The sequence below is a fragment of the Pteropus vampyrus genome, unplaced genomic scaffold (genome assembly GCF_000151845.1).
Source record: "Pteropus vampyrus isolate Shadow unplaced genomic scaffold, Pvam_2.0 Scaffold15, whole genome shotgun sequence".
In the NCBI taxonomy this organism is placed as follows: domain Eukaryota; kingdom Metazoa; phylum Chordata; class Mammalia; order Chiroptera; family Pteropodidae; genus Pteropus; species Pteropus vampyrus.
In genome coordinates this window covers 16,174,046-16,201,844 of record NW_011888796.1, presented here as the reverse complement: position 1 = coordinate 16,201,844, position 27,799 = coordinate 16,174,046, and the positions used below count along the sequence as shown (strand labels likewise).

General features: G+C 34.4%; 1 protein-coding gene and 1 non-coding gene across 9 annotated transcripts in view; both read left to right on the top strand.

Annotated features, from left to right (window-relative positions):
* The window catches only part of MAP2K5 (mitogen-activated protein kinase kinase 5), a 245,476-nt gene that overhangs the window by 84,866 nt on the left and 132,811 nt on the right, over positions 1-27,799 (top strand). For all 8 annotated transcript variants that reach the window (XM_023527273.1, XM_023527276.1, XM_011385914.2 and 5 more), the window contains exons 10-13: positions 2,497-2,565; positions 2,658-2,739; positions 15,217-15,278; positions 20,614-20,662. In XM_023527273.1, coding sequence (XP_023383041.1) covers positions 2,497-2,565; positions 2,658-2,739; positions 15,217-15,278; positions 20,614-20,662 — 262 coding nt within the window. The remainder of the gene's footprint in view (positions 1-2,496; positions 2,566-2,657; positions 2,740-15,216; positions 15,279-20,613; positions 20,663-27,799) is intronic.
* On the top strand, positions 14,351-14,454 carry LOC111735922. The gene has a single exon (XR_002779007.1). It is a non-coding gene; the product is annotated as a U6 spliceosomal RNA (small nuclear RNA).

Below are 27,799 nucleotides of genomic sequence, written 5' to 3'. Positions count from 1 at the left end.
ATCAAGCAATCCATTTCCACCCTGTCTAGAATCAGCTTCTTATTTAAAGGATTGTGGTTGTAAGGAACACTTTAATTAAATCCCACATCACTTAATGGGCACTACTGTGAGTAAGCCCCTATGCTGGGTGCTGGGTGTGTGTGTGGATTGGGGGAGGGGGCTGGAGAAAGGTGCACAAGACTTGCCCTTGTCCTTGAGGTGCTCACAACCACTCTTTACTCTTTAGCCTCCTGTTTTTCAGAGGTGAGGCATGGATGCTAAAGGCAATGTGAAAGGGAGAAAGATAAAGGGCCAGAGCTAGGGATAAATTCTGATGAAGGGCTTTGGGGCTGGCTTCCTGGAGGTGGTGGCAGCATTCAAGCTGGGTCTAAAAAATAGAAAAGGTTTTATGGTCAATGATGGTGGAGTGGAGAAGGGAAGCACAACTCAATGGGAGGTAGCAGCAGGAGCAAAGACTGGAAGTAGGGGAAAGCACAGGACATTTGTGTAGATCAGTAAAAATCATCTGGTTTCACATGAGGATTGGCTTTGGGTGGGGAGTAGTGAGGGGAGCTAGAATAGCAGATTAGAGCTAAATTGTAGAAGAATTCCTCGATTGTCACACTAGATGTTAGGCCATAGGAACCCACTTAAGGTTCTTGATCAAGGGAATGATATGTTTATAGCCGGTAGTTTGGGATTAATTTCCAATGTGTTGGCTAACCATGTGAGATCATGTCATTTCTAGATTGGAGGTCTGGAGATACAATATAGCTTAGTCATACTAAGCACTGAGTAAATGTATTCTTGAAACCTTAAATAAGCGGTTCTAAACCTTACTGTGGATAAATCACCTGACAAGTTTTTTAAGAGGTGGGCTCAATCTCAGAGATTCTGATTCCGTTATTTTAAGGTAAGGCTTTGTTTAAAAGTGCTCTGATATATTTATATAAATACCTTTATATAAAGGTAATTATAATTTATAATGAGGCCAAGGTTGAGAACCATTGCTTTAAGGTAAATAATGACTTCATTCCTTTTAATAGATCTTTTAGGATGAAAGATTCCCTGTACTTGACATGGTAGTGTGGATAGCTCTAATATTTTAGGGAATAGAATTGAAACAACACTAGATGAACTTATTTTGTTGCTAAGTTTTATACAGGAACAAAAATAGAAGTGAATATTGTTGGCAAAATGATTATCGATTGGGAGAAATGTTGGAATGTTTCTTGGCAGTTTTGTATTATATTTAAAGTCTAATTTAATGAGAGCTTTTATAAATAACCCTAAAGCAAATTCTTGATAAACCGGCTGTCCCTTTTTCCCCCTCACTTTCCCTTCCCCCAAATGGATGTCATTACTATAAAATGTGTTTTAGAATTATCTTTTTCTTTCCTTGCTCTATCAGCAGTTTGCGATTCATAATTTATAGAGTTTTTCTTCCAGTATAATTATATTCTGCAGTTTTAATACAAAATGTGGTTCATTGTTGGATGGTATATAACTACAGTCTCATGGTAATCCCGAATGTTAAATTTTTATCTAGAAATATCTAAAGTCAGAAACTCTGCCACAAATCTTAAAAAAAAAAAAAAAAAGTCTTCCAACTATTTTATTCTCATCACTGTCTTTTTTAAGTAAAAAATAATTTCTCTTCGGTTGGCTTTACTGAAGTGCTAAATAAATTTGAATAGTTGATATTCCTTTTTTAAAAAATAGTGTTTGAAATAAAGTAGAATTTATTCTAGGTAAGTTTATAAATATTTTACATTTCTGCATTACAAATCTGAATCAGTGGTTGATATTATGAAGAAAACCATAAAGCATCAGTATATACTGGGAAGTACATGGTCCTTAGAGTCAGGGAGGGGCCCTAATATTACTAGGCTGAGTGGTTCCTCAGAACCTTGGTTTTTCCTCCTCTAAAAGAAGGAGATTAGGTGAAATAATTTCTGAGGTTTCATCAAGCTCCAACACTTTATGACATTATTAGCAAAGAAACATTATGCAGCTAGAAGAATTTAAAAAGATGATATATTTTAAAAACGCCTTATCTCTCTTATAACTAAAAACCCTACTTTAAATATCAGTTTTACTCATCACCCTCTTCCTCTTATTGCCTAGTATCTGAATTACAAGGCAATTCTTTTTAATGGTTTCAGGGTCATTCCTATCTTCCTCTCCTGAAAATAACCAATGTGGCCAAAATAGGGTGTATAAATTAAGGGCGTTATAACTTAACTGACTTTTAAAGCCATTAATAGTGACCTTTGAGACCTGGCTTTTTTCCTGGTCCCATCAATCACTTCTATACCACCTCCCCCAATACAAAGGGATAGACAGATGTGGATACAGTTTGTATTACTGGGGGTTATAATGGTGGGGAGGAGAAAGGGGGAGTTGAATAGAAGAAACACCATATTTTTGGTTTTTATATTTCATAGTGAGTAAAGCTGTATTTATTTTAAAGGTGAATAAATGTGTGAATGTTGATTTTTTTTTTTTCATATTTAGGTCATACTACTAGATATTACACTGGAACTTCAGAAGCAAATTATGTCTGAATTAGAGATTCTTTATAAGGTAATTTTTTTTTTGGTCATTTTTCCGTATAAAGCATGACTATGGTCTTGGCTTGCAGGTTTTTAACTACTTTTGTCTTATTTTTGTTTCAGTGTGATTCATCATATATCATAGGGTTTTATGGTGCATTTTTTGTAGAAAACAGGATTTCAATATGTACAGAATTCATGGATGGTGAGTTTTCCCTTTTAAAATACTTGAAAAATGCTTTTTGTGGGAGAGTGCTTTATAACATGGTTTTGATATAGATGTCAAGTAGAATAAAAAATAATTAAAATATACTAATAATTACTTTCTTTATACTCTGAAACATCTTAGTGTTGGGAGTTCTTGGTGTTAAATATTTGTAGCTGACCTGTTATTTCAAGAATGTAATTTCGTTTACTTTTATTGAAAAATTTAAATAGAACAAATTAAATGCTAGTCTGATTAGTGGTTTGATATTTGATTCCATACAATCTGTCTTTACTTGCAAAACAGATGTTCTGTTCTTTTAATGTTTCAATAGCCAAAACAGATTTTCTTTTCAAGAAATCTATTAACCCAATGTCCTGTGTCTTTTAGAAAGAAAATGGTTCTTAATTGCCAGATAAGAAATTGTTTTCAACACAGTTGTTTAGTTAAGATGTATTTAGTTTTCTTTGGATTCTAGCCCTTTCTCATCTTTATTTTTCATTCATTTCCATTTTAGTAACTCTTTCTTGATCTGAATATTATGGCAAAATTCAGATTTCTTGATACTTTATCAACGAAATTATGTCGTCATTGTTATTGTTTACCCATTTTAAATCAAAGCAGTCTTTAAATTTTACGTATTCAGTTTTACAGTGTTTAACCCATACAAATTCAACATTTTAAAATATACTTAGTTCATTCTGGGAGTTCTCAGTATAGAACTGAAGCAATTAGTTCATGCACTGCAAGACTTTTTAGTGAACCAACACTGATACCTTGATAATGTGATAAAGGATATAATGTGTTCTAAATTAGTTATAGTAGATGCTAAGAATTAAGTCTTACAACCAGAATGGGTAGTGTGGCAATTACCATTCAAAAAGACTAACTAGAAAAAGTGGATTCATAGAGCCAGTAGTTTTTTGAGGATTCCTACGGTTTTCTATGTAGAAGAACATGTAAATAGAGGTAGTTTTACTTCTTTCCAATCTGGATGCCTTTTATTTCTTTTTCTAATTATCCTGGCCAGAACCTTCAGTACAGTGTTGCATACAAGTAGTGAGAGCAGCCATCCTTCCTTTGCTCCTGATCTTAGAGGGAAGACTTTTAGTCTTTCACCATTAAGTATAATGTGGGTTTTTGGTAGATGTTCTTTACCAGGTTGTGGAAGTCTGCTTGTCTTCCAATTTTGTTGAGTATTTTTATTATGAAAGGGTATTAGAATTTTCAAATGCTTTTTCTGCGTCTATTGAAATGAACATATATTTTTTTGTCCTCTATTCCATAATTATGGTGTATTCTATTAATTGCTTTTTGCATGTGGAATCAATCTTGCCTTCTTGGGATAGTTTTACTTGGTCATGATGTATAATCTTTTTTATGTGTTGCTAGATTAGATTTGTTAGTACATTGTTGGGGATTTTTACATTCATATTGTTAAGGGATATTGGTCTGTAATTTTCTTTTTTTATAATGTCATTGTCTGGTTTTGGTATCAAGATAATACCGTCTTCAAAGTATGAGTTGGAAAGTGTTTCTTCTTCTATTTTTTGAAAGAGTTTGTGAAGGAATGATGTTAATTATTCTTCAAACATTTGGTACAATTTACCAGTGAAGCCATCTGGTCCTGGGGTTTTCTTTGTGGGTAGTTTTTGTAGTCAGGTGGCATCTGTTGCCTGTTAACAGGAAAAGTCCAAGCCCACTTTTGCTCGCTGCATCTTGGTATCAGAGTCGCCAAGGAAAACACAGCACAATCAAGCACTGGATTGAACAGTGCTTTCCTCACATAAAAGAAGGAGATAGAGAAAGATGTGCTTCAGTAGTGGGAGTCAATTCCCCATGGCCAGCAGCTAGTCCTTCCTAATAGCCTATGCAAGGCAATGGGCCTTCCCCTACCCTTTTTGTGCTTCAGCAAAAAGACTTGCCGCCCCCATTCCTTTCCTACCCTACTCGTGTGGAGTCAGAAATGCTGAAAGGTGGAGGCATGCCTGAGGGTCATTGACATATACACTTAAGCAGGACAAAGCAGTACATATTGACCTGAAACAGGGAAAGATATTCTCAGACAAGGAGATAAGCCCAGCACAGGCTATATGGGCTCTTATATCTCTTGGTAAGCAAGTGCTCCAGGCCCAAAGGCTCATTCTTATGTGGCCAGTTAGGGTTTGAAAGACTGTCTTCCATAACAGTATTTTTTAAATTGTAGTATAATACATGTAACATATAATTTACCATATTAGCCATTTGTAAGTGGAAGTTCAGCAGTATTAAGTTCATTCTCTTTGCTGTGCACCTGCCACCACCATTTATCTCTAAAACTCTTTTCATCTTGCAAAACTAAAACTCTATACCCATTAAACAAGAACTCCCCATTGCCTCCTATGCCCAGCCTCTGTCAACTACCATTCTACTTTCTGTCTTTATGAATTAGACTACTCTCTGTACCTCATTTAAGTGGGATCATACAGATTTTGGGGACTGGCTTATTTCACTTTGTATAATGTGCTCAAGGTTCATTCATGTTGTGGCATGTGTCAGAATTTCCTTCCCTTTTAAGGCTGAAAATGTCTTCCTTTTTGTGGGGGGAGGTGTCGGAGGGAGGATTACCAGTCAGTCTCTTTATAATTATAAGTAGTATTTTTCAGAATTTCTGTTTCTTCTTGAGTCAATTTTAGTGGTTCAGGGCTTTCTAGAAATTTGTATATTTCATCTAGATTACTTGTTGGTGTCCAGTAGTTCATAGTATTCCTTCATAATCATTTTTATTTCTGTGAAGTCAGTATTAATGCTTCCTTTTTTCATTCCAGATTTTAGTAATTTGAGTCTTCTCTCTTTTTTCTAGATCAGTGTACCTAAAGGTTGGTCAGTTTCTTTGCTTTTTCAAAAAAATCAACTTTTTGTTTCTTTGATTTTCTCTATAGTTTTTCTATTCTTATATCATTTACCTCTGTTGTAGTATATAGTAATTTCTTCTACTACCATTGGGTTTAGTTTACTCTTCTTTTTTTTTGTAAGGTGGAAACAGGATATCGATTTGAGATCTTTCTTCTTTAACGTAAGCGTTTGCAGCTATACATTTCTCTCTAAGCACTGCTTTAGCTGCATCCTAAATGTTTTGATATGTTGTGTGTGTTTTTTTTTTCATTTATCAAAATGCTTCCTAATTCCCCACAAAGGAAATCTCTTGTGATTTCTTTTTTGACCTACTTTTATTTAGGAATATATCACTTGCCACATTGAATGTCCTTCTGTTGTTGATTTCTGATATTCCTTTGAGGTCAGAGAACATACTTTGTATGCTTTCAGTCCTTAAATGTATTGAGATTTGTTTTATGCCTTAATATATTGTCTTTCCTGGAGAATGTTTCGTGTGCACCTAAGAAGAATGTATTCTGCTATTGTTGGATAGAATGTTTTTTAGATATTTGTTAGGTCTAACTGGTTTATAGTGTCATTTAACTATTTTCTTTCTGTGTTAATTTTTGTTATAGCTGTTCATTATTGAAATGGGGCATTGAAGTCTCCAACTAATATTTTTTGATCGAGTATGCTTTATGTATTTTGACATTCTGTTGTTAGGTGCTTAAATGTTTATAATTGTTATATCTTCTTGATAGATTGGCTTTTATTATTAAAAATGTGTTTCTTTGTCAAAATATTTATCTAAAAGTCTGTTTTGTCTGCTATTACTGTAGTCATTCCAGCTCCCCATTGATTACTGTGTGCTTACCTATTTGGGTCTTTGAATCTAAAGTGCATCTCTGTGTCTACAAGAGTTGTATCATTTTATGTGTGTAGTTGCATGTGTAAAGTGCATCTCTTGTGTCTACAAGAGTTATATCATTTTATGTGTATAGTTGTATCATTTTTTATCCATTTTACAATCTCTCTTTTAATTAGAGCATTTAATTCAAATTAGAGTGTTTTCTGTAAGTCTTAGGTCTTTTATGTTCCTCTAGTTCCCCGTTACTGCCCTCTTTTATGTTAAATAGATATTTTCTAATGTACCATTTAAATCTTTTGGTGTTTTCTTTTACTATGTTTTTTGAGCTATGTTCTAGAGATTGCTGTTAACATCTTAACTTGTAACAACATAGTTCAGGTTAATACCAACTTCCTTTCAATAGTGTACAAAAACATTTTTCCTACGTAGCTTCATTCCTTCCCCCTCCTCTGTGTTGTTATTGTCATATAAGTTACATCCTTATATGTTGAGTGCTGATCAATACAGTTATAATTATTGCTTTATGTAGTTGTCTTTTAAATCAGATAGAACAAAAGATTTACAAAGAAAAAAATATGTTTATTCTGTCTTTTATATTTACCAATATAGTAAGTAACCTTTACCAGTGCTCTTTATTTCTTCATGTGGATTTGAATTACTGGCTAGTAACTTCAGTCTGAAGTTTCTTCAGCCTGAAAGACTCCCTTTTATTTCTTGTATGGTCCCTCAGCTAGTGATGATCCCTCAGTTTTTATTTATTTGAGAATGTCTTAATTTCTCTTCGTTTTTTTTTTTTATAGGATAGTTTTGCTGGATATAGAATTTTGGGTTGACAGTCTTTTTCTCTCAGCTATTTGAATATGCCATCCAATTGCTTCTGATCACCATAGTTTCTGATGACTAATTAGCAGTTAATATTTTGTAATAAAATTTTTATTTTTCAATTATAGTTAGATACAATATTATATTAGTTTCAGGTGTACAGCATAGTGATTAGAGATCTATATAACTCACAAAGCGATCAACTCAATAAATCCAGTACCACTCTGCCCCACACATATTTATTACAATATTACTGACTGTATTCCTTATGCTATACTTTTTATCTCCATGATTGTTTTGTAACTACCCACTTGTCCTTAATCCCTTTCCCCTTTTTCAGTGACCCCTCCAATCTCTCTGTCATCTGGTGACCCTCAAAATGTTCTCTGTACTTATGAGTTTGTTTCTAGTTTTTCGTTGTTTGTTTTTTGTTTAGATTCCAGATGTACATGAAATATGGTATTTGTTGTTCTCTATCTGACTTACTCCATTCAGCACAATGCATTCTAGGTCCATCATGCAGTATCTTTTTTCCATCCCTTTACTTTTAGTCTGTGTATGTATATTAATCTGAAGTGAGTCTCTCGTAGGCAGCATGTGTAAAGGTCTTGTTTTCTTATCCATTCATTCACCCTGTCTTTTGATTGGAGCACTTAATTCTTTTTCATTTGAAGAATTTGTTGATAGATATGTAGTTATTGCCATTCTTTATTCATATTTTCGATACATTTTTTTTCTTCTTCTTTAAGAAGTCCCTCCAACATTTCCTGTAATACAAGCTTGGTGGTGATGAATTCTTTTAGCTTTTTCTTGTCCTTCAACTCTGAATGATAGTTTTGCTGGATAAAGTAATCTTGGTGGTAGATCCTGGGTTTTCATTACTTTGATTATTTTGTGCCAAGCTCTTCAGTTTCTTTTGAGAAATCAGCTGCCAGTGTTATGGGAGCTCCCTTGTAGGTAACAAACTGCTTTTCTCTTGCTACTTTTAAGATTCTCTCTTTGTATTTAACCTTTGGCATTTTAATTATGTTTTATCTTGGTATATACCTCTTTGGGTTCATCTTTTTTGAGACTCTCTGAGCTTCCTGTGTTTGTATGTTTATTTCCTTCACCAGGTTAGAGAAGTTTTCCATTATTATTTCTTCGAATAGGTTTTCAACTTCTTGCTCTCTCTCTTCTCCTTCTGGTAACCCTGTGATGTGAATGGTATTACGCTTGATATTGTCCCATAGTCTCCTTAAATTACCTTCATTTTGGGGGATTCTTTTTTCTTGTTGCTATTCTGATTGGGTGTCCTCTGCTACCCCATCTTCTATATCAGTGATTCGATCCTCCTCTTCATTCACCCTGTTGATTCCCTCTCTGTGCTCTTCAGCCTCAGGTATTGTATTCTTCATTTCTGACTGGTTCTCTATTATAATTTCCATCTCCATTGTTATGTTTTCTGTCTCTTTGTTAAAGTTCTCACTGAGTTCATGTACTCTTCCCCTAAGTTCATTGAGCATCCTTACAACCAGTGTTTTGAATTCTGCATCTGTTAAAATGTTTGACTCAACTTTGTTTAGGTATTTTTCTGGAGCTCTATTCAGTTTTTTCATGTGGGATATGCTTCCTTTTCTCCCCACTTTGGCTGCCTTTCTATGTCTGTTTCTATGTACTTCTATGTAAAGCTGCTAAGTTTCCTGGTCTTAGTAGCATGGTTTTGTGGGGCCCAGTGGCACGGTCCTGAGAGGGGTCCAGCTGCAGGCCAAGTTTAGCCTCAGCCTGTGCCCCTCCAGGGCCACTTGGTAAGAGTCAGCAAGCAATCCACAGATGGCTGCCAGCTGTGCTGTGCTTAAAGTTGCTTCAGGAGGCCATGCCAGAAACCAAGGCTGGCTGTCGCCAGTGTGGGGCTTGGAGCTGCTCAGCAAGTGGCACAGGGCACACTGAGCACACCACTGGATGTGGCTTGGGTAGGGCTATAAGTTGGGAGGGGCGGAGTTTCAGGAAATCTTCTGGGAAAAGCAACCTCTGTTATCCAGTTTGATGACATCTCACCTATGGTGGTGCCTGTGTCCACATGCTGGGTTGGGGGAGGGGAGGGCTCAACCAAAGATCAATGGATACCACCAGCACTTCTGCCTGGGGAAAAAAAGCCCCTCTGGTCCTCGCCTCAAAGCCCTGTAACTCAGTGTCCCCCCGTATGTCCCTGGTGCTACCCCCAGTAGCCACCCTAGCACTGGAGCTCAGGGTGAGCAAGTCCGTCCCCACAAAAATCTGGTTGCAGTGGTGGGTCTCTTCAAGAGGAACATCTGTACCTGCTGGTTGCAGCTGCCATAGCCTCTGTTTTGCTCAGCCCATGTGGGACCAGGCAGCCTAGTGTGTCTGCCTCCTCCTATCATTCCAAGATGATTTCTTAATTCTTTCCCTAGTTGTAGGGCTTCTGTTCATCCAGACCCCAGGTGACTCTGCTGCTTTTTGCTCCGTGGTTTCATCACAATTTTGGTGTAGTCACAAGAGGAGATGTATAAAGCCTCTACCCTCTATGCAGTAAATCTTTTTGATAACTCCTTGTACTTGATGCATTGCTTCTTTTGCTTTCAAGATTCTCTTTTTGTCTTTGTGGATAGTTTCATAATCTGTCTAGGTGTGGGTCTTTTTAAATTTATTCTACCTGAAGTTTATTGAGCCTCTTGAATGTGTAGATTAATGGTTTTCAGCAATTTTGGGAATTGTTACCCATTATTTCTTTAAATATTCTTTCTGCCTTTTTCCTTCTCTTTCAGGTCTCCCATTATACTTTTGTTGATATGCTTAATAGTGTCTTACAGGTCTCTAAGAATGTGTTCATTTTCTTCGTTCTCTACTTTCTGTTCCTCAGACTAGATAATCTCATTTGGTCTTTACATTCCCTGATTCTTTCTTCTGCATATGCAAGTATGCTCTGGTGAATTTTTCATTTCAATTATTATCCTTTCAACTTTAGAATTTATATATGTATAGATGTGTATATATCTGTGTGTGTGTGTGTGTGTATGTGTGTGTGTGTGTGTGTGTGTAATTTCTGTCTCTTTATTGATATCCTCTATTGGGTAGACATTCTGATATTTTACTTTAGTTCCTTACACATGGTTTTTATTAGTTATTTGGATTAAGTTTTTTTTTTTTCCATTAAGTCCAACATCTGAGCTTTTTTAAGGACACTTTCTGTTGATTACTTTTATTCCTATATGAATCATACCTTTTTTCCTTCACATGTCTCATTTTTTTGTTGTCGTTGAACACTGTACATTTTTAATAATATAATATGTTAACTCTGGAAATCAGACTCTTCCTTCTCCCTAGGGTTTGTTGGCGATGATGTTTGTTATTGTTGTTATATGTTTGTTTAGTGACTTTTCTGAACTAGTCTGTAATATTTTCTCTTTTAGTGTATGGCCGCTGAAGCCTCTTTTTAGTTAGCTTACTGATTAGCCAAAGATTAGACAGGATTTTCTTAAGTGCTTGGACCAGATAAATCCCCAGTCTTTGCTCGGGAGCTCTGTGTGTGTGTTGGGGCACCTTCAACACTTACCCAGGCAGTTGATAACTCTGCCTTAGTCTTTGCTTCCTGCTTGTGCTGATCCTCATTGAGCCTTCCTGAGCATGCACACAGCCTTATGCATGTATATGTCCTAGATCACCAAGAATATGTCGGAGCTTTTTGAAGCCTCTATGGACATCTCATTCCCCAGTGTTTCCTTTCAATGCTTACGGTTAGCTTATCATTTACCTAAACTGTTATCTACCACCTTAGTCAGTTACAAAGTTAATCAACTGCTTCTAATTAGTTTCAACGAATGCCCCTAAGAAAAAGGCTTTTTGTACTAGGCAAGCTCCGAGTCAGGTTGAGTAAAGACAGCATGGCAAGCGGGATCTTCCAGGGAAGTAATGTGACGTGCCTTCTTATTAAGTCAAAACTAAGTCCACTAAGAAACACCCGGATGCATCTCAGAATATATGCAGATGTATTTGGATTACTATCATGGGAATAAACTGTTTTCCCAAAAGCCCATGTTGCAAAGAAAGAAAGGACTTTTTACTTTTTCACCTAGCAGAGGCTGAGAGAGCTCCTGAAATTTTTGCTTATGACTCCAGATTTCAGTTTTGTTAATAATAATCATGGTCATTTTAAGGAAAATGTTGAAATGGATATGACAGTAATGTTGCTTCTTGTTTATTTACTACACATCTGTTTTTATTCTACATGCAAGACACTGCTTTCTATTTTATACCCTGTAATTAGGATTAGAACACGCCTTACCCCATGAGTCCTTTTGTTCTAGTGACATGAAGATGATAACTCTGATTCATCAATAGAAATATATAATTGTTTGGCAGCTGAGATGGGTTTTTGCTAATCTATTAGCACTTTTCTTTCTGGTGGATAGTGGTATGCAGTAAAATGACTGGCTAGGAATGATCTGAGGCCAGGCAACATAGGGAAGTGAGGTCACAGAGAGCAAACCACCGACCTTGGAATCATTAGCAAATAGTTCATACTAACTATGGACAGATAAAGAAGAGGTTTCTAAATGCCTAGAATACCAACATTTTAGCTAAGATTAAACTATCTCGCTGAGTATGTGTCATAGTAATATCAAGTTGCGTGAGACTTTTTAAACTGTAAAAAGTTCACATATGATTTTCAATTATGTGATGTTACAGGGAAACCTTTTAAGACCTTTGCAGTTCTGGGAGTTCAAAGGTTCAGATCTTTTCTGAGCTCTGCCTTCAACTGACTCATGGTCATAGAGAGAACACTCATTTCTCTGAGACTCAGTTTCCCCCATCTGTCAAATAAAGTCATTGCATTAATCTTTAATGTCTCTCCAGCACTAATGTCTGATGATCTGATGGTCTAAAAATTGCCTTTTGGGGATGAGCTTATAGAATAGAAAAGATAATAAAACTGAATAAAAATTAAACTGAAAACAATTTGCCATTTTTAACCTAATAAGAATTATTTAACTGCACAAAGGGAACTCATCAGGCTTAATAGGAACTCTCGATTCTGAGTGGTCACATCTTTGTGTGTGTGTATGCGTGTGTGCCTCTGACAATTATCTTTAATGATTATGTCAAGGACAGGATGAATCTGATGACACAAAGCCATGTAAAGATTTACTCATATAGATGGCTAAGGAGAGTGAGATATAACCAAGATTAAATGGATATTTATAAAAACTAGTGAACTACCTCAAAATGGGATTCTTTTTTGGCTTCTTTTACTGAAAATTGTAGTAATAAAATCTTTGTCTTTTTGATTTAGCTCGTTGACTATTATCCATTCCACTAATTAAGCCCCGATATATATCCTATGTAAAACTAAATCTCCTCTTAGGACTTTTTATTTGTATATGTGACTGAATTTGCACCTCCTGGTTTTGAATTACTCAGGCTGTTCACATCATAAAGGACTGGTGCAATAACCTGCATTTGTCAGTATTCCATATGAAGCTTGATCTTGAGACTGATCATCCTTCTAACTGCTAATTCATGTGCAAGATCAATGAGAACATAAAATGTTTTTCTACCATACATTCACTTTTATTGCATCTATAATAAAAATGCTGTTTTAGTAAATAAAGATCAGAAGTGTCTCTTTTTTTCATTATCTTCCCGGTACCACCCAGAGCCAAAACATAAGTTTTAGTCACACCATGGTTTTTCCGACTTCTTGTCAGAATCTGAAAATTGCAAGGCAAAATTAGTTAAAGAAGTGATCATTTTCCTGCTTTAAACAGTATAAATATAAAATGAGTTGCTTTATAAAAAAAAATTATTATTAGTTTTAGGTATACAGTACATTGATTAGACATTTATATATTTTACACGAAATGATCCCGCTGATTATCAACCATCTGGCTCTACACATAGCCATTGTAATACTACTGACTACATTTCCTATGCTATGCTCCAGTTTTTTACAGGAAGAATTGTTTAATGTTTTTCTCTGATATTCAATTTTAAGAAAACTTGACATAAAAATTTTCTTTTTGCAAAATAGACTTCATTGAATTTCAGAAGAATAACATGCACCATGTTAATCCCTTATGAAGTATACTTATAAATCATCTGGTAGTCAAGTGGTTAAATATGAATTTTAGTCTCTAGTAGAAACAAATTATTTCTCAAATATCCTAGATAATTCCATTGTAGAACTGAAAGACTGTACACCTCAACTTGATTCAAAGAAAGTTTATTACATATTGTTCAAACAGTTCTCACATAATCATATCATTAATATGAATAAAGTAGTAGTTCTTTGCATATCTTTCTGACATTTTTTTTTTTGGTTGTGTGTTTCTTATCATCTTCTCCTTTCCATTATTTTATAATTTTTTATTTTTCAGTTACATTTGACATTTCAGAAATTCTTATACCACTTGTGTAAGATTAAAATTTTAATAAGCATACCCAAATTTATACTTCCAAGTAAATACTAGTTCCTTGAAATAGTTACCTAGGAAAGGTATACAGTTATTCAATGATGTTATTGGCGCTGTAAATGGTTTACAGTCCCTTCTTTTGAAACGGCTTTCAAAGAACTATACCTCTCTGGTGATATTTTTGGTGATTTTAATTCATTTATTTATTCATATGACATATTTATTGAATATCTACTATCTGCTAGCTGTGCTAACTTCTAGGTTGATGAAAATTAAAAACAAACCAACAACATGGCCATGCTTTGATTGTGTTCACAGTCTAGTGTTTTTGGCTTTTGGAAACTGCTAAAAGCTGAACTGGTAAAGGTGAAGGGAGTTAGTGAATAGCATTTTAGTGAAAAATGTTATGGCATAGGAGGTTGATTTTTCTGTTTTACCCCATAAAATGGTTTTCGAAGTGTTATCAAAAAGAATTAAAAACAAAACATTTTGAACTAAGTATCTTTGGAATAGATTGATTGCTTTGTTGATACCTAAATGGAAGAGTAACATTTGTTCAAATAGATGTTAACACTGCTGTTTTACTTTATTAGTTTTTGTGTGTATTTTGGACCTTATATTCACCAGCTTTGTTTGGTTAACATAGAAATTCTAAGTGCTCACTTTGGCAGCACATATACTAAAATTGGAACGATACAGAGATTAGCATGGCCTCTGTGCAAGGATGACATGCAAATTCATGATGTGTTTCATATTTTTTTTATTGAATCTCAACAAGAAGTTCAGATTTCCAGTTATAAAGTAAATAAGTCTTGAGGATGTACTGACAGCTTAGAAAATATAGTCAATAATGTTTTTGAAACGTATAGTGTCAGATGGTTACTGGGCTTAACATGGTGATCACTTCTTTAGGTATATAAATGTTGAATAACTGTGGTGCACACCGAAACTATTATATATTATATGTTAGCTATATTTTATTTAAAATAATTTTAAGAAAACAAAAATTATAAGATGGAGTCCTCCTAACTTACATTTGAGAAAACTGCTACACAGAGCAGATACCTAAATGTGATTGTCCTTTTGCTCTTCAGTTTTGTGTATGTATTAAGTTTACATACAAATTCTTAACCCACCCTTGACTAGTTTTCTTCATTTTTACGTATATGTGATTGCACACACACTTGGCAACAAAATGTAAGTAACTAGTTATGGTTTATCTGGAAGTATCATTATGTCATAAATAAAATTGAACTAAAATTTTACCCTAGATGTTTAACGAATGATATGAGAAAAAAAAAATTTCTCACAGTGAATACACAGGGCAGAGGGGAGCACAGTACACTGTTCTAGTAGTTTTATTTATATATTTTTTAAATTTATTTTTATAATGGTGACATTGGTTAATGAAAGCCAGTAAGTTTCAGGTGTACAATTAAACAGTAAGGCATATATATATTGTATTGTGTGTTCATGGCTAGTAGTTTTATTTGTAGTAACACAACATGTTTGTCTCTACAGGGGGATCTTTGGATGTATATAGAAAAATTCCAGAGCATGTCCTTGGAAGGATTGCAGTAGCAGTGAGTATATGGCTTCAACCTTATGAAATCTGAGTGATTTTTACCTCTAGTCAAGCCATATTCTTCTTATATCCTCAGGATGATTTTTTCTTTTCTTCAATCCCTATTGACTGCCAGGGCTTTCTTAACTTTCTTATCATTTTTGTGCTCTCTTCTTTTCAGAGACCAACCCACAATGACTACATAGTCACATGACATCTTTCAGGCTATGGGTACTCTGACTTGTTCTAGTTTCATATTTTGCAGGGAACTTAGTACTCTTGTTTACCAGTAAAATTTCTAGTTTCTTCAAAAAGAAAACGGGTTTGGGGGCATTTTGTAATTATAAACATATTAGAAAATATTGTTAAGGTCTAAATTATTGAAATAAAATTGCCTATAAGAAAACACTACTAAGTATTCTTCAAGATTTTTGCAGATTTTTTACATTCTTGAGTTTTAATTTTTTTCACCCACTACATCTAGGATTTATTCCCTTTGTGATTAAAAGCAGTTTTCCTATTTCCTATATTCACTGATAAACTGATGAAATATTTCAAATAAGCCAAACTACTATTTAAGCCCCAGATTTCAAATTTGGAATAATGTAGGTTAAAAAAGTGTCTAGGAGAAGTCATGGAGTGGTATAATACTAAACAATTGCTAAACTAAAGACATTCTGATAACTTAAGCAGTTTAGTATAGAACAAAGGGAGTATACCATGTACCATTTAATTAAATGGCTGATTTTCACATTCATTATACATCAAACTGACAACTCAAATCCTTTAATCCGACATGGACACTTATTTAGTTTTAGTTCATTGTAATTCACAGCTTTCCTTTTTTTCTTTCTAATTATTAGTGTGAACAGCCCAGGGTGATGAGAACTTTCTTTTCTGATGCTATTGCTGTTAAGTAGCTTCTAATCTACATGTTTATGTAGATTAGTATGAAATTTGAGTACTTAAATCACTATTTTAGATGAAAATAAAAATGTTTCATTTCCTTTTTTAATCTCGGGGGAATGAATGCTTTGTGGCTTTTGGCAGTTCTTGGCTCTAAAGTTTAATAACACGTATTATAAAGGGCAAAAAAAGGCAAGAATACCAATTGAAAAAGAAAAAAGCATATGATTTTATATACTCAATGTTATCTATTGAACTTGGCTAAAATAAGAATCCGCCTTCTTCAGTAGAGAAGCATGTTCTTCCTGGACTTCATAAATCTTACCTCTCCCTTGTGTAGGGCATTCACACAAGGCCACTGGTCTTTTCAATTCTGCTAGAGTGGGAAGCCTGTAAAGTGAATGGAGTCAGCAAAAAAAAAAAAAAAATAGTAATAATAATAACCCAGCTTCAAATATAGAGCTAACCTATTGAGTTACTGAAAATATGACAAAAATTATTTTAGTGAAAGGCATTTAAAATAAGTGCTAGCCCAAAGCATTGTTTACATTTGCTCTTACATTTTTAAAAATTTGGGTTTTTTTTTTTCCTGGAATGTGTCCAATTTCTCCAGCTTTTATGGCTCATCAGGTCATAGTAATGAAAACTGCCTGTGGCTAGAGTAGAAAAAAGGCTTTTGGTAATTTTGCCCTTCATCTGCCACTTTTCATAAACTCTGCTAGGTCCTAAGCTTGTGTAATGCTTCCAAAGTATATTTTTTTAATGTAATTTGAGTAAGCTACAAACTTGGATAATCTTTGTTGCAGCTGACAAACACCAGTGGAAGGATTCTACCAGTCAAAATAAGACTAGCAAATTAATGGGTTGTATGTCATGGTTTTTATAGTACATGTTCTCACAGCCTAGCTGGATCCCCAGTATCCTTGATTGTGTGTCCTCTAGTGTTCTGAAGACAACATCAACATCATTCCCTTGAGTTCTTTCAGTGAGACCAAGAAAGTATAAGAGAACTACAGCTAAATCAGAAACAACAGAATCAGGAGAGAGGAGGGAAATAGGTGTATAGTGAATACTTCCTTGTGCCAATCATTGGTAAATGTTTTATGTACAGATATTGCTATTTAGTCTTTACAGCAACTCTGTAAAGTATAAATTATCGTACATATTTTATACATGGGCAAGATGAGGTTTAGAAAAGTTAAATAGCTTGCCTATAGTTATAACTAGTCAGTAATAATTTGAACGTAGGGTTGTTTGACTCCAGCCCCCATGATCTTTAACTTTGCTTTCCTGAGAGAATGAGAAGAAAAGGAGAAAAAATGAAGAACAAGTTAAAAAGAAAAAAAGAAAAGTATGAGTCAGAATAATGGATTAACACATATGATCACTTCAGATTCTTTTCATGTCTTAGAACCACATGTAGGCATCTCTCCCTCCCCAAATTAACTTTTCCTTCTGGGTTCTAAAAATCTAGTATACAGTGCAGGTCCAAAGATCCAAGGTTCATTACAGGATGGATCCCTGTCATACTTTATGGTATGTTGTTAAATTCTCTCTTGTAAGATGTATGGGAAGAGAATATCTGTCCCAGTAAAAGAAATTCATATAAACTGGCTTATTTTGGCCTTCCAACTTGCTCAATGATATTTATCCACTTTCCATTTGAATCTGGTCTCCTATAAAGAGGAATGCCTTTCTGCCTTTCCCGACCATCTAACACATTTTTCTTCTCATTTCTGAAGCAGTGACACTGTGTACTGTATTTTGAGTGCTAATGTTGATCGAAGTTGTCCCTGAAAGGATGTGTACTTGACATGTCAAGGAGTGAATGATTGACAGCAGATATAAGTACTCTTAGTGTCAAGGCTTTGTCAAGTCATAGTGAAACCTAGCCTTCTGAATACCAATAAAACTCTGTAGATTTTCAGCTGACAGATTTCTAGCTCTATCTACATTGATTCTTGTATGCTTATAAAGGAAAATGTAGTCTATTTTGACAAAGTTGGAAGAGTAATAATTTTTTGAATCTCTTAAATAAATTTTATAATTTTAGTATCATAAAATTAGTGTTCGTTTTATTTTTTTCTGCCTGACAATCTGAATATGATGAATTGCCTTCCCCTGTGTGTTTTCTGATTATTCACTTTCTAAAGGGCCAATTTTTAGTGGCATGTTATTTTTTAATGTGAAGGTTTTAGAATATGCAACTAAGCTTATACGTTGAGAAATTTGACATTTCCAGAACTCAGAAGATGATTACTTCCATGCTAAATAAGATGACTTTTTCCTACTATTCAAAGAGAAAATTGTTTTCATTATTGATATTATTTTTTATAAGCATTTAAGGAGATATTTTTGTCCCATTTCCTCTTTTTGCGTTAAAGTTATCATTATTACTATTTTAATATTTTCTTTCTTTTCATTACTATTTTGCTATCCAGAAAACGTGTTTTATTGTAATGCCACTTATTCCAAACCCTGGAAGAAATCATTTGCTATAAAAATGCATTCTGTTTTCTTAAAATAGACAAATATATTATGTAATTGATTATACTATGTTAGCAAATCTATCAAGAGTACATTCCATTTTATGAGAATAATTAAAATGTGTTAACCTCTGCTCAGCATTAATTTAGATTTTATCTTCTGTATCTTTAGTATTTGGAAATTGGGTTTCTTTCTTTGCATTTCTGTTAATATTGCTCATCGTCTTTCTTGATCAACTAAAATCCTTGCCTGTTTAGCCCCCAATCCTCTTTTCATCATTTTCAAGATATGTAACTCACTCGGTTACTTCTCATAATGGTAGTTTTTCTCTTTCTTATAGTCCTGTGCCACCTAAAATTTTCTATAATGTAGGTATTTTTAAATTCTTGTAGTAAATTTGAGTGATAGGGGGTTCATTCATATTATCCGATATCTAATTAAGAATAATCAACCTTGAAATTGGTTCAGTCCACATTCATGTGCTTACAGAGTCAATGGGTGTAAAAATATGTGCATCTCCTTTTACAACGATTTCTATATAAAGATTTTTAAAGCTTTTAATGATTAAATTTTCAGCATAAAAGGTAGCACTTATAGCCCATGTACTTAGGGTCTTAGAAATATCCTTTTTTCAGTATCTTATTTGACAATTCTTGACTCAGCTGTTGAATGCTAGAATCCAAATCTAGTTCAGATGTTTGTATTTTCTCACTTTACTTCCATGACTTGCCATTTCAGTATTATTTACAGGACTACACACTTATGCTTGTACTAGCCAGACAAGCCTGAGAGGATCATCATCTTTATATACTTTGTTCTTTCTTACTCCATTTTGAAATTATTTTACACTAACAGAAAAGTTATGAGAAGGATAATGCAAAGAATTCACACAGATGCTTCACCCAGATTCTACAGCTGTTAACAGCTAACTACATTTGGTTAAAATTTATATATATAGTTGACCCCAGAACAATGCGGGGATTTGGGGCACTAACCACCTGCATAGTTGAAAATCTGTGTATAATTTGGCCCTTCGCGTACATGGATTCGCAACTACAGATCGAAAACACTACATACTTTTTTCCTGAAACATTTGAGAATAAATTGTGGACATCATGACCTTTTACCTTTACTTCAAGTGCATATTTCCTAAGAACAAGGACAGTCCCTTACGTTATCACTGTGTACTGATCAAAATCAGGAAATTAGAATTGATAGATTACTATTTAATTAACAGTTCTTATTCAGATTTTGCCAATTGTCCAATAATACTCTTATAGACCAAAAGAAAAAAAAAAATTTCTGGTTCAGTCTAGGTTATGCATTGCATTTAGTTGTCATGTCTTTTTAGTCTCCCTTAATCTGGAACAGTGTCTCAGTGTTTGTCTGTCATGACCTTGAAGTTTTTGAAGAGTACACTGCCCCAACACTTTGCTGATATATTCTTACCTTGGCCTGAATGCTTTCTTCTCTTTTTTTCACGTAGTCGAATCTGGCCCAGCACTTTGGTTAAAGCCTTCCTGACTACTGGCAGGAAAAGTTCTCTTTTCCACCCATTGCCTTCATTAGCTAACTTTCTAAACATGTTTCTGCTTGGTCATAAATGTCATGACTTTTTAAAAATTTTCACATACAAGAGTATAGAAAAACAAAAATTAAAGGTCTTTGTCCCTTTTTCCTATCTTCCTCCCTGCTCACACCACCACAAAGATCATTTTATGCACATACACTTATTTCTTTCATCTCTCATACCTTATCTTCAGAACATTTTTAGTCCATTAAAGGAGGGAACCTGAAGCTTATACACTTGGCGTCCCCACAGAGCCTGGCCCAGAAATGGGAGATGTTTATTGGTTGAGAGTTTTAAAGGAAGGATTATGGTTGATATGATTATATGTTTAAGTGTGGAAAGTTCCATATAAAAAACCATCATTGTACTGTTTTCTCTTTCTTAAATTTAGGTTGTTAAAGGCCTTACCTATTTGTGGAGTTTAAAGATTTTACATAGAGGTACGTACTAAGCTTACCAGCTCTGACTTAATTTGGGATAGGGTGGGGAGCTGTCCAGATCGCTTGATTTTTAAAGTGAATAAGTGATGTGATAATTAAGCCAGCTGATTTATTTGGTAGTTCAAACAGTGGCTGCTTTATGAATTTTTTTTCTTATTTTCTCCCTCAAATGCTCAGATTTTTTTCTATTAAATGTGTCGGGGTGACATTGGTTAATAAAATTATATAGGTTTTCACAGGTACAATTCTGTAACATTATCTTTATATTGCATTGTATATTCACCACCCAAAGTCAAATCTTCTTCCATCACCATATATTTGATTCCTTTTACCCTTTTCTGCCTTTTCCTTCCCCTCACAACTGCTCTAATTTAGATTATAAACTTGGTATTATATTTTTGTGAAAAATATTTACTAAGCATGTAAAAAGGTATTTCATAAGTATTTGAAAATGACGGGATCTGATTTTTCTTTAGTTAATGCAAAACCTTCATTTCTGTATAATTGTACCTCTTCTTTATATTAAAATATTTCAGATATCATCATATACTGTTTCTTAAGAGATTGCTTCACATACCTTGAAGGTGAAACTTTAAATAAGGAATTGGCGAAAGCATCAGAAATTAGTCTCCTAATCTATTAACAGAACACATGAGAAGAATAATCAGATTAACTATTGAATGTTGCAAAAAGAACCTCCCTTTGCATTTTTTAAAGTTCTCGAAATGTCTGAATTCATTTGAAACAAATTATTAAGTGAGAAACAGACTATAACAAAGCAACTTCAGGGCCTAATGTTACTAACAGTACTGTTTAATTTTCCACATCTGCTCAGCCTAGCTTTATGCATATTTGGGGAATGCAACAGCATACACATTAGATGTGATTAAAGGAAAGTTTTTTTTTTTTTTTTTAAAAAGGTATAACTATGAGAGAAACAACTGATGTCTTCAGTTGTGGTAGCACATCTGTCACTAAGGGTTGTTTTTGTTATGGTTTTCATGTCCTAGTGATTCCAATTTTTTCTTATAACCTCCTTCCTCTTTTGAGGAACGTATGTAGATTTTGACAAGTAAAATATCAGTTCAGTTCTTGAAGGTATTTATGCTGATTAAATGGATCATAAACCAAAATTTTCTTTAAAACTAGCCCACTCTATTTCTAGATTGTAGTTTGTGCAAAATGTAAATGTAGGGAGAGTTAGTATTTCTCTTACTGGGTATAAATAAGCATGTAAACACCTCTGGTGAGTGAGACAGAAATGGAGCATTTTTCATTACCAAGAATAAGAGACATGGTATTTAACATAATATGATTTGTATTGCTTCTATTCCCTGTACTCCCGCCTCCACACACTCACCAACCCATAGACTGTTTATAGCCATTTTGATAGGAATTAACACAGTGGTCAATTCTTGTCATTTTATTGATTTTTATGGACATCTGGTCTTCATTTGACAAAGGAACTCAAGGAAGTCATCAATTCTCGATAGCAAAGCCTCATTAAAGGGACCTTGCCAGGGAAATGCAAATGTTATTATTAAAGTGATACTTACGATCATCCTATACTCTGGGCATAGAGCATAATTCTGACTTATAATGAATTCTTACTAGCCATAACTTTTGTGAGGGATCTTGGTAGCGTTAAGAACTATAGTGGACAGGGAAATACTATTTAGTTATTCTGCAGTTATCTTTATTTATCTTTTAAAATCAAAAATCATGCAGATAAATAGATATACCTCTAGTAGTTCCTGTATCTAAATTATTTGGTTTTAGTTTTACTCTGTTTTGGAGAAATAATTGAATTTTTCATTTGAAATGGTGTCTTAATAGACATGTCTCAGATGAATTTATGTCTAGATCTAAAAGTAAAATTTAAGGTGTTGGTCAGATTCCCAGTACAACCATTCTGTGGTCACTGTAGGCAAATGTTGGCCAGAGCCTCTCAGAGGCAAGTGAGTCCTTCCTAGCTCTGGGTGCAGCTTGGGCTAAGAAATGTTCTTTAATCAGTGACTTATGAGGGCCTTAATGGTTTGACTGATTGAGGACATAGAAATTTGAAAAAGGAATCCTGAGCTTGTCCTTCTATCAGTCTGTGCTTCCCACAGAGAGTAACCCACTATAAAATATCACTAGTCCTGGGAAGAGGTTATATGCGAGGGGCTGAGTGGGGGCAGTGGTAGTGGGCCATACAAACTCTTTCAAGGGATATTAGTTTTAAATAAATACTAATGAGTGAATGTGCAGTTGCATTTGTATGGATAGAAAGACCAATGAATTACAGTGCAGATGAACAGTTATTCCCCAGTAATTATGGGTACTCAACTATAGAAATATATGGTGGTAATATGCCTCATTGAATGCATTTATACATTTAGCTTTTCAGTTTCCTTAGTTATTCTTGGACACTTTTACCTTCTGGATTTAAAAGCACAAGTTTTTATTGAGTGGAAGAAGCCAGGTGTCCCTAAAGACTTTTGTAATGAGAAATTTACTCTAGATTGAGTAGTTGTTAACTTAATATTTTAGAGGTTTTATCCATATTTAATAACTTGGATTCCATGAAAATAAGATTAAAGATGCCTTTTTATTTACCAAAAAGCTATTTAATTTTCTCCTTGATTAAAAAAATTGTAGCTTTTTAGATCAGTTCAATCAGGCAATTAAAGATCAGAGCTTTTAAGTTCAGCTAAGGCAATTAAATAGGTAATATACTTGTTTATACACTTTTGCTGTATAAGCTCATTGCTGTACCTTCTTAAAAGCCCATATACTCATTTTTACTTTCTCTAAATGAATGATGATGGGAATTATAGCTGAATATGTGTCACATTGTCAAATCAAAGACAAGTGTCCTGTGTAGAAAGGGGAGCCTGGTACAGATGCCATGAAAAGATAGGGAGTGGAAGGAAGCTGGCAGAGAGAATCACTAATGAATGATTTAAGTTTCTTTCTCCTTTGTCTCTAAATACCTATGTTCTCCTCTCATCATTATTTTTTTCTCTACCAAATACTGCCCCTAAAAACCAGGGCCTTGTACTTTATGAACACAGATTTTAAAAAATTAAGAAGTGGAGATGTATTCAGTTATATAATGAAAAAAGAGTACAACCTATTGCTCATCTTTAAGTAGCTTCTTGGAGTACAGTGTTCCTGTACTTTTAGTTGTTTAAAATATGTATATGACATATTTTAATATGTAACATATATAGTATATTGTTACTGACTTCTAAACAAGCTGCTGAAAATCAAGTCTTTTCTATAGTGCATATTCAGTGAGGACTGTAGAATAGAATGAAATCTGAGCACCAAGCAGTGGAAAACCACTCATTCCATGTGGCTTGTTAATCTGGTACAGGTTAGTTTATTTGCTAGTATATTATGGCAACTGGAAATTTTTTTTTGAAATTGAAGTACAACAGTTGCCATTCATAATATATCATCAAATATTATATTCAATCAGGTTTTAGTATTGTTTATTTTGTTCTTTTTAAGAATTGGTTGAGATGATATATGTGAAAGTACTTTATAAACTATCAAATGCTAATACTTAGGTATGTCTGTATTATATAATATCTATGAAATAGTCCCTTTATCTACTTAGTAAGCATACTTTACTCCCAAATCAAGCCAGGGAGAGAGTTTATTATACTTTGTATTACTGGGTCAAAAATTATGAAAATCTTTTCTCTAAGATAAACATGTGATATCAGATGAGGACATAATTATTTAAAATGTTTGAAAGTTCCACCAAGATTAACTACTGTGGGAAAATTATCTTTATTAAAAAGCATGTGTGTGAGCCCTGTAAGCATAGCATATACTGACTGGGTAAAAACAAAGAAAATGAACAGTGAGAAAGTCTGTTAGGCCAGATCTGACATTACAGCAAACATTGCAGCTTAACTTCAAAACATACATCGCCACTAATGAGGTGAGAGCCCTGCATATTAATAAACCTACAGCTCCAGTCATAGCCATCATTACCCACATCAAACATAAATACAAGATTAACACCTATGCCATTTCTTTGGAAGATGTGAGAATGCCCTGGCAGTAACTGCTCTCTCTCCCTGAGGATAAAAAAATAGAAATTGAAGGGTAATGAGAATAGAACTTAGATTAAGAAAATAAAATTGGCAATCAGGCTGGGGCAGTCTTACACAGATGGAGTTTATAGAAAGAAAGAACCTACATAGTTGGTGTCCCAGCACATTTTTTGTATTTTTGAACCTGGTTAGTTTCACTTATTTTCTCTAATAAGAGAGCTTTTTAATATTTTTTTATGTTTTTTAAAATTTTTTATATTATTCTGAAGGCAAAAGAGCCCAAATAGATTTGCATTTAGAGAAACTAAGTCTTGTGATTTCAACATGAATGTTTGAAATTTTATTTTCTCCTCTTGGCTTTATTTTTTTATAAATCTAGCCTCAGATCTTCCGATTGGTGCTACGTTAAATGCCAAAGCCAATATTCTTAGTTCATTCACCAGCTATTTATTGTATACCTACTCTGTCCTAAGCACTGATCTACATACTTGGAATACATCAGTATACAAAACAAAAGATTCCTACACTCATGGAAATTATCTTCTAGCAGGGTGAGGCAGGGTTGGGAAACAATCCATAAATAATAAACATAATAATAAAGTAAATACAGAGTGTGTTAGAAGGTTTTTGGTAATACAGAGAAAAGAAAAAGTAGATCAGGCTTAGGAGAGGCAAAGTGTAGATTGCATTGTTCATTAGGTAGGCCTCAAAGAATGTAAGATTGGAGCAAAAGCTTACAGGAGCAGAGTTATTAGTCAAGTAGGTATTTGGGGTCCATTTGGAAAGCAGAAGACATCAGGTGGGATGTGCCTGGACTGTTCATGGAACAGCAAGGATGCCAGCGTACCTGTGGCCAAGAATAGGGATGAGGGTAGAGTCAGCTGTTAGGAACTGTTGCAGTCCGTAATCCAGGTGAGTTATAGAAGCTCACATCAGGGAGATAGTCATGAAGTTGGGGAGAAGTGATCAGATTCTAGATGTATTCTTAATCTAGAGTCAGTAGGATTTCCTGATGGATTGCTTGTGAGTTTTAAGAGGAAGAGAGGAGACAAGCTTACTTAAACTTTCAGTAGTAGTTCAGTGTGCTAAAAAATGTTTCTTGCTACCTTTTTTCTGTTAAAAGAGAGATCTTCACTAACGGTCTTTTAATGAAAGAAAAAACTCAATATTAAGTGCTGACATGAATACAGAGCAACTGAAACTCTCATCCATTGCTGGTAGGACTATAATCTGGTAGAGCCATTTTGGAAAATAGTTTGGCACTTTTTCTGCAATATGATCCAGGAATCCCACTCATAGTGGCTTTATTCATAGTAATCCAAAAGGAAACAACCCAGGGTAGTACATTCGTACAACGAATACTACTCAGCAGTGATAGGAAACAAAAGTACTGATACATACAACATGGATGAATATCAAATATTTTATGCTAAGTGAAAGAAGCTAGACTCAAAGGGCTACTTATTGTGTCATTCCACTTACATGACATTCTGGAAAAGGCAAAACTATAAGAATGGAAAATACATCAGTGGTTGCCAAAGGGTAGAGGAAAGGTTGGCTGTAGAGCAGAGGGAATTTGGAGGGTGTTGGAAATATTCTGTAACTTGATTTTGGTGATGGTTACACGACTGTACACATTTGTTAGACCACATAGATCTGAGCACCTAGAAAGGGTGAATTTTACTGTCTATTCTTCCTCAGCAAATCAGGCTTAAAAAAAAAAAAAAAAAAAAAAAGGAAAGAAGGCATTCTTTTACTTCTTAGCAGTAAAAGAAGCTCTACTTTAGAAAATCCTCCTGCCAAAAAGACTGTTCTTTCAAAGGGTTTTGGTGTTTCTGTCATTACTACCATATCTCATGGTCCTGAAAAATCCTATGTAGGTTTGATCTAGCAACTCAGTAGCTTGAAAAAAAATCCTACATGATTTAAAGGACATTTGCAATGCCAAAAAGAGAAAGAGGTAAGTGAGGGAAAGAGAACCTTAAAAGTTGCTGTTGTCATTGGCCACCAAATTGGAGCATCTGGAAATTACACAAAATTTTCTTAGTTAAGCTATTTTTCCCCTCAGATATTATTAAAGAACTACAGAGGCACAGCACTGACTTGGCCTGACTTGGACAACTTAAAAAGCTCTGTTTCTAAGAAGGAATAAAGCTTTACTTGAATTTCCAATTCAGTCCCACTGACCGACAGCCTCATGTGTGACCCTGGAAGAGCAAGTCATCCCTCCTCTCTGTGCCTCGGTTTCCTCATACACAATGAAGGGACGACTAAATAGTCACACATTCCTTCAAGCACCGGGATTCTAGATCGTGTGATTTATGAGTGAAGGAAGTACGACGTGTTGGCAGGGTATGGGGAACAAAACAAATCAGAGAGGCATATGGAAGAAGAAAAAGAGATTGAGAATCCCTGAAAGTAGATTTTAGTATGAAAATAATAACAGTAATAATAATATTTATTAAGCATTTACTCTATACCAGGCACTGCTCTAAATGTCTGACATGTATAAACTATTTTGTGTTCCTTCAAATTGGGGAATTATAGGAAATATGAAATATTTTAGAACTGGAGATAGATTGAAATGCAAACAAATAATTGAGAATTGAAGCAATGTGATTTAGCTAAGATGATGATTGCTTTCTAAACCAGAAATCTCATGTAATCAAATCAAAAGACATGTTTAAGGGTAAAGGGTTTTAAACTATAAAGTATACTGAAAGTAAAGTATTATCATTAACAAAGAATTTTTAAAAGGACGTGTAGAGTCACAACTTAGATGGAAAGCAAAAGCATTCTTTTTTAAAAATCTTTTTATTTTGAAATGATTGTAGATCCACAGGAAACTTCCCAAAAGTTTCTTATACCCAAAAAAAGGTATAAGAAGGCCCCATGCAAGGACATCCTTTTTAAGGCAGGACTTTGGAAGAAAATTGGAGGCTGATAATCCAAAAGAGAATAGACAGATAAATGTTACATATATTTGCTAATACCTTTTAAATGAGGTCAGCAGAGATTTTAAGATTTAAAAAATGTTACAAGAACATTTGTATTACATTCTCAAAATATTTTATTTATTAAATGA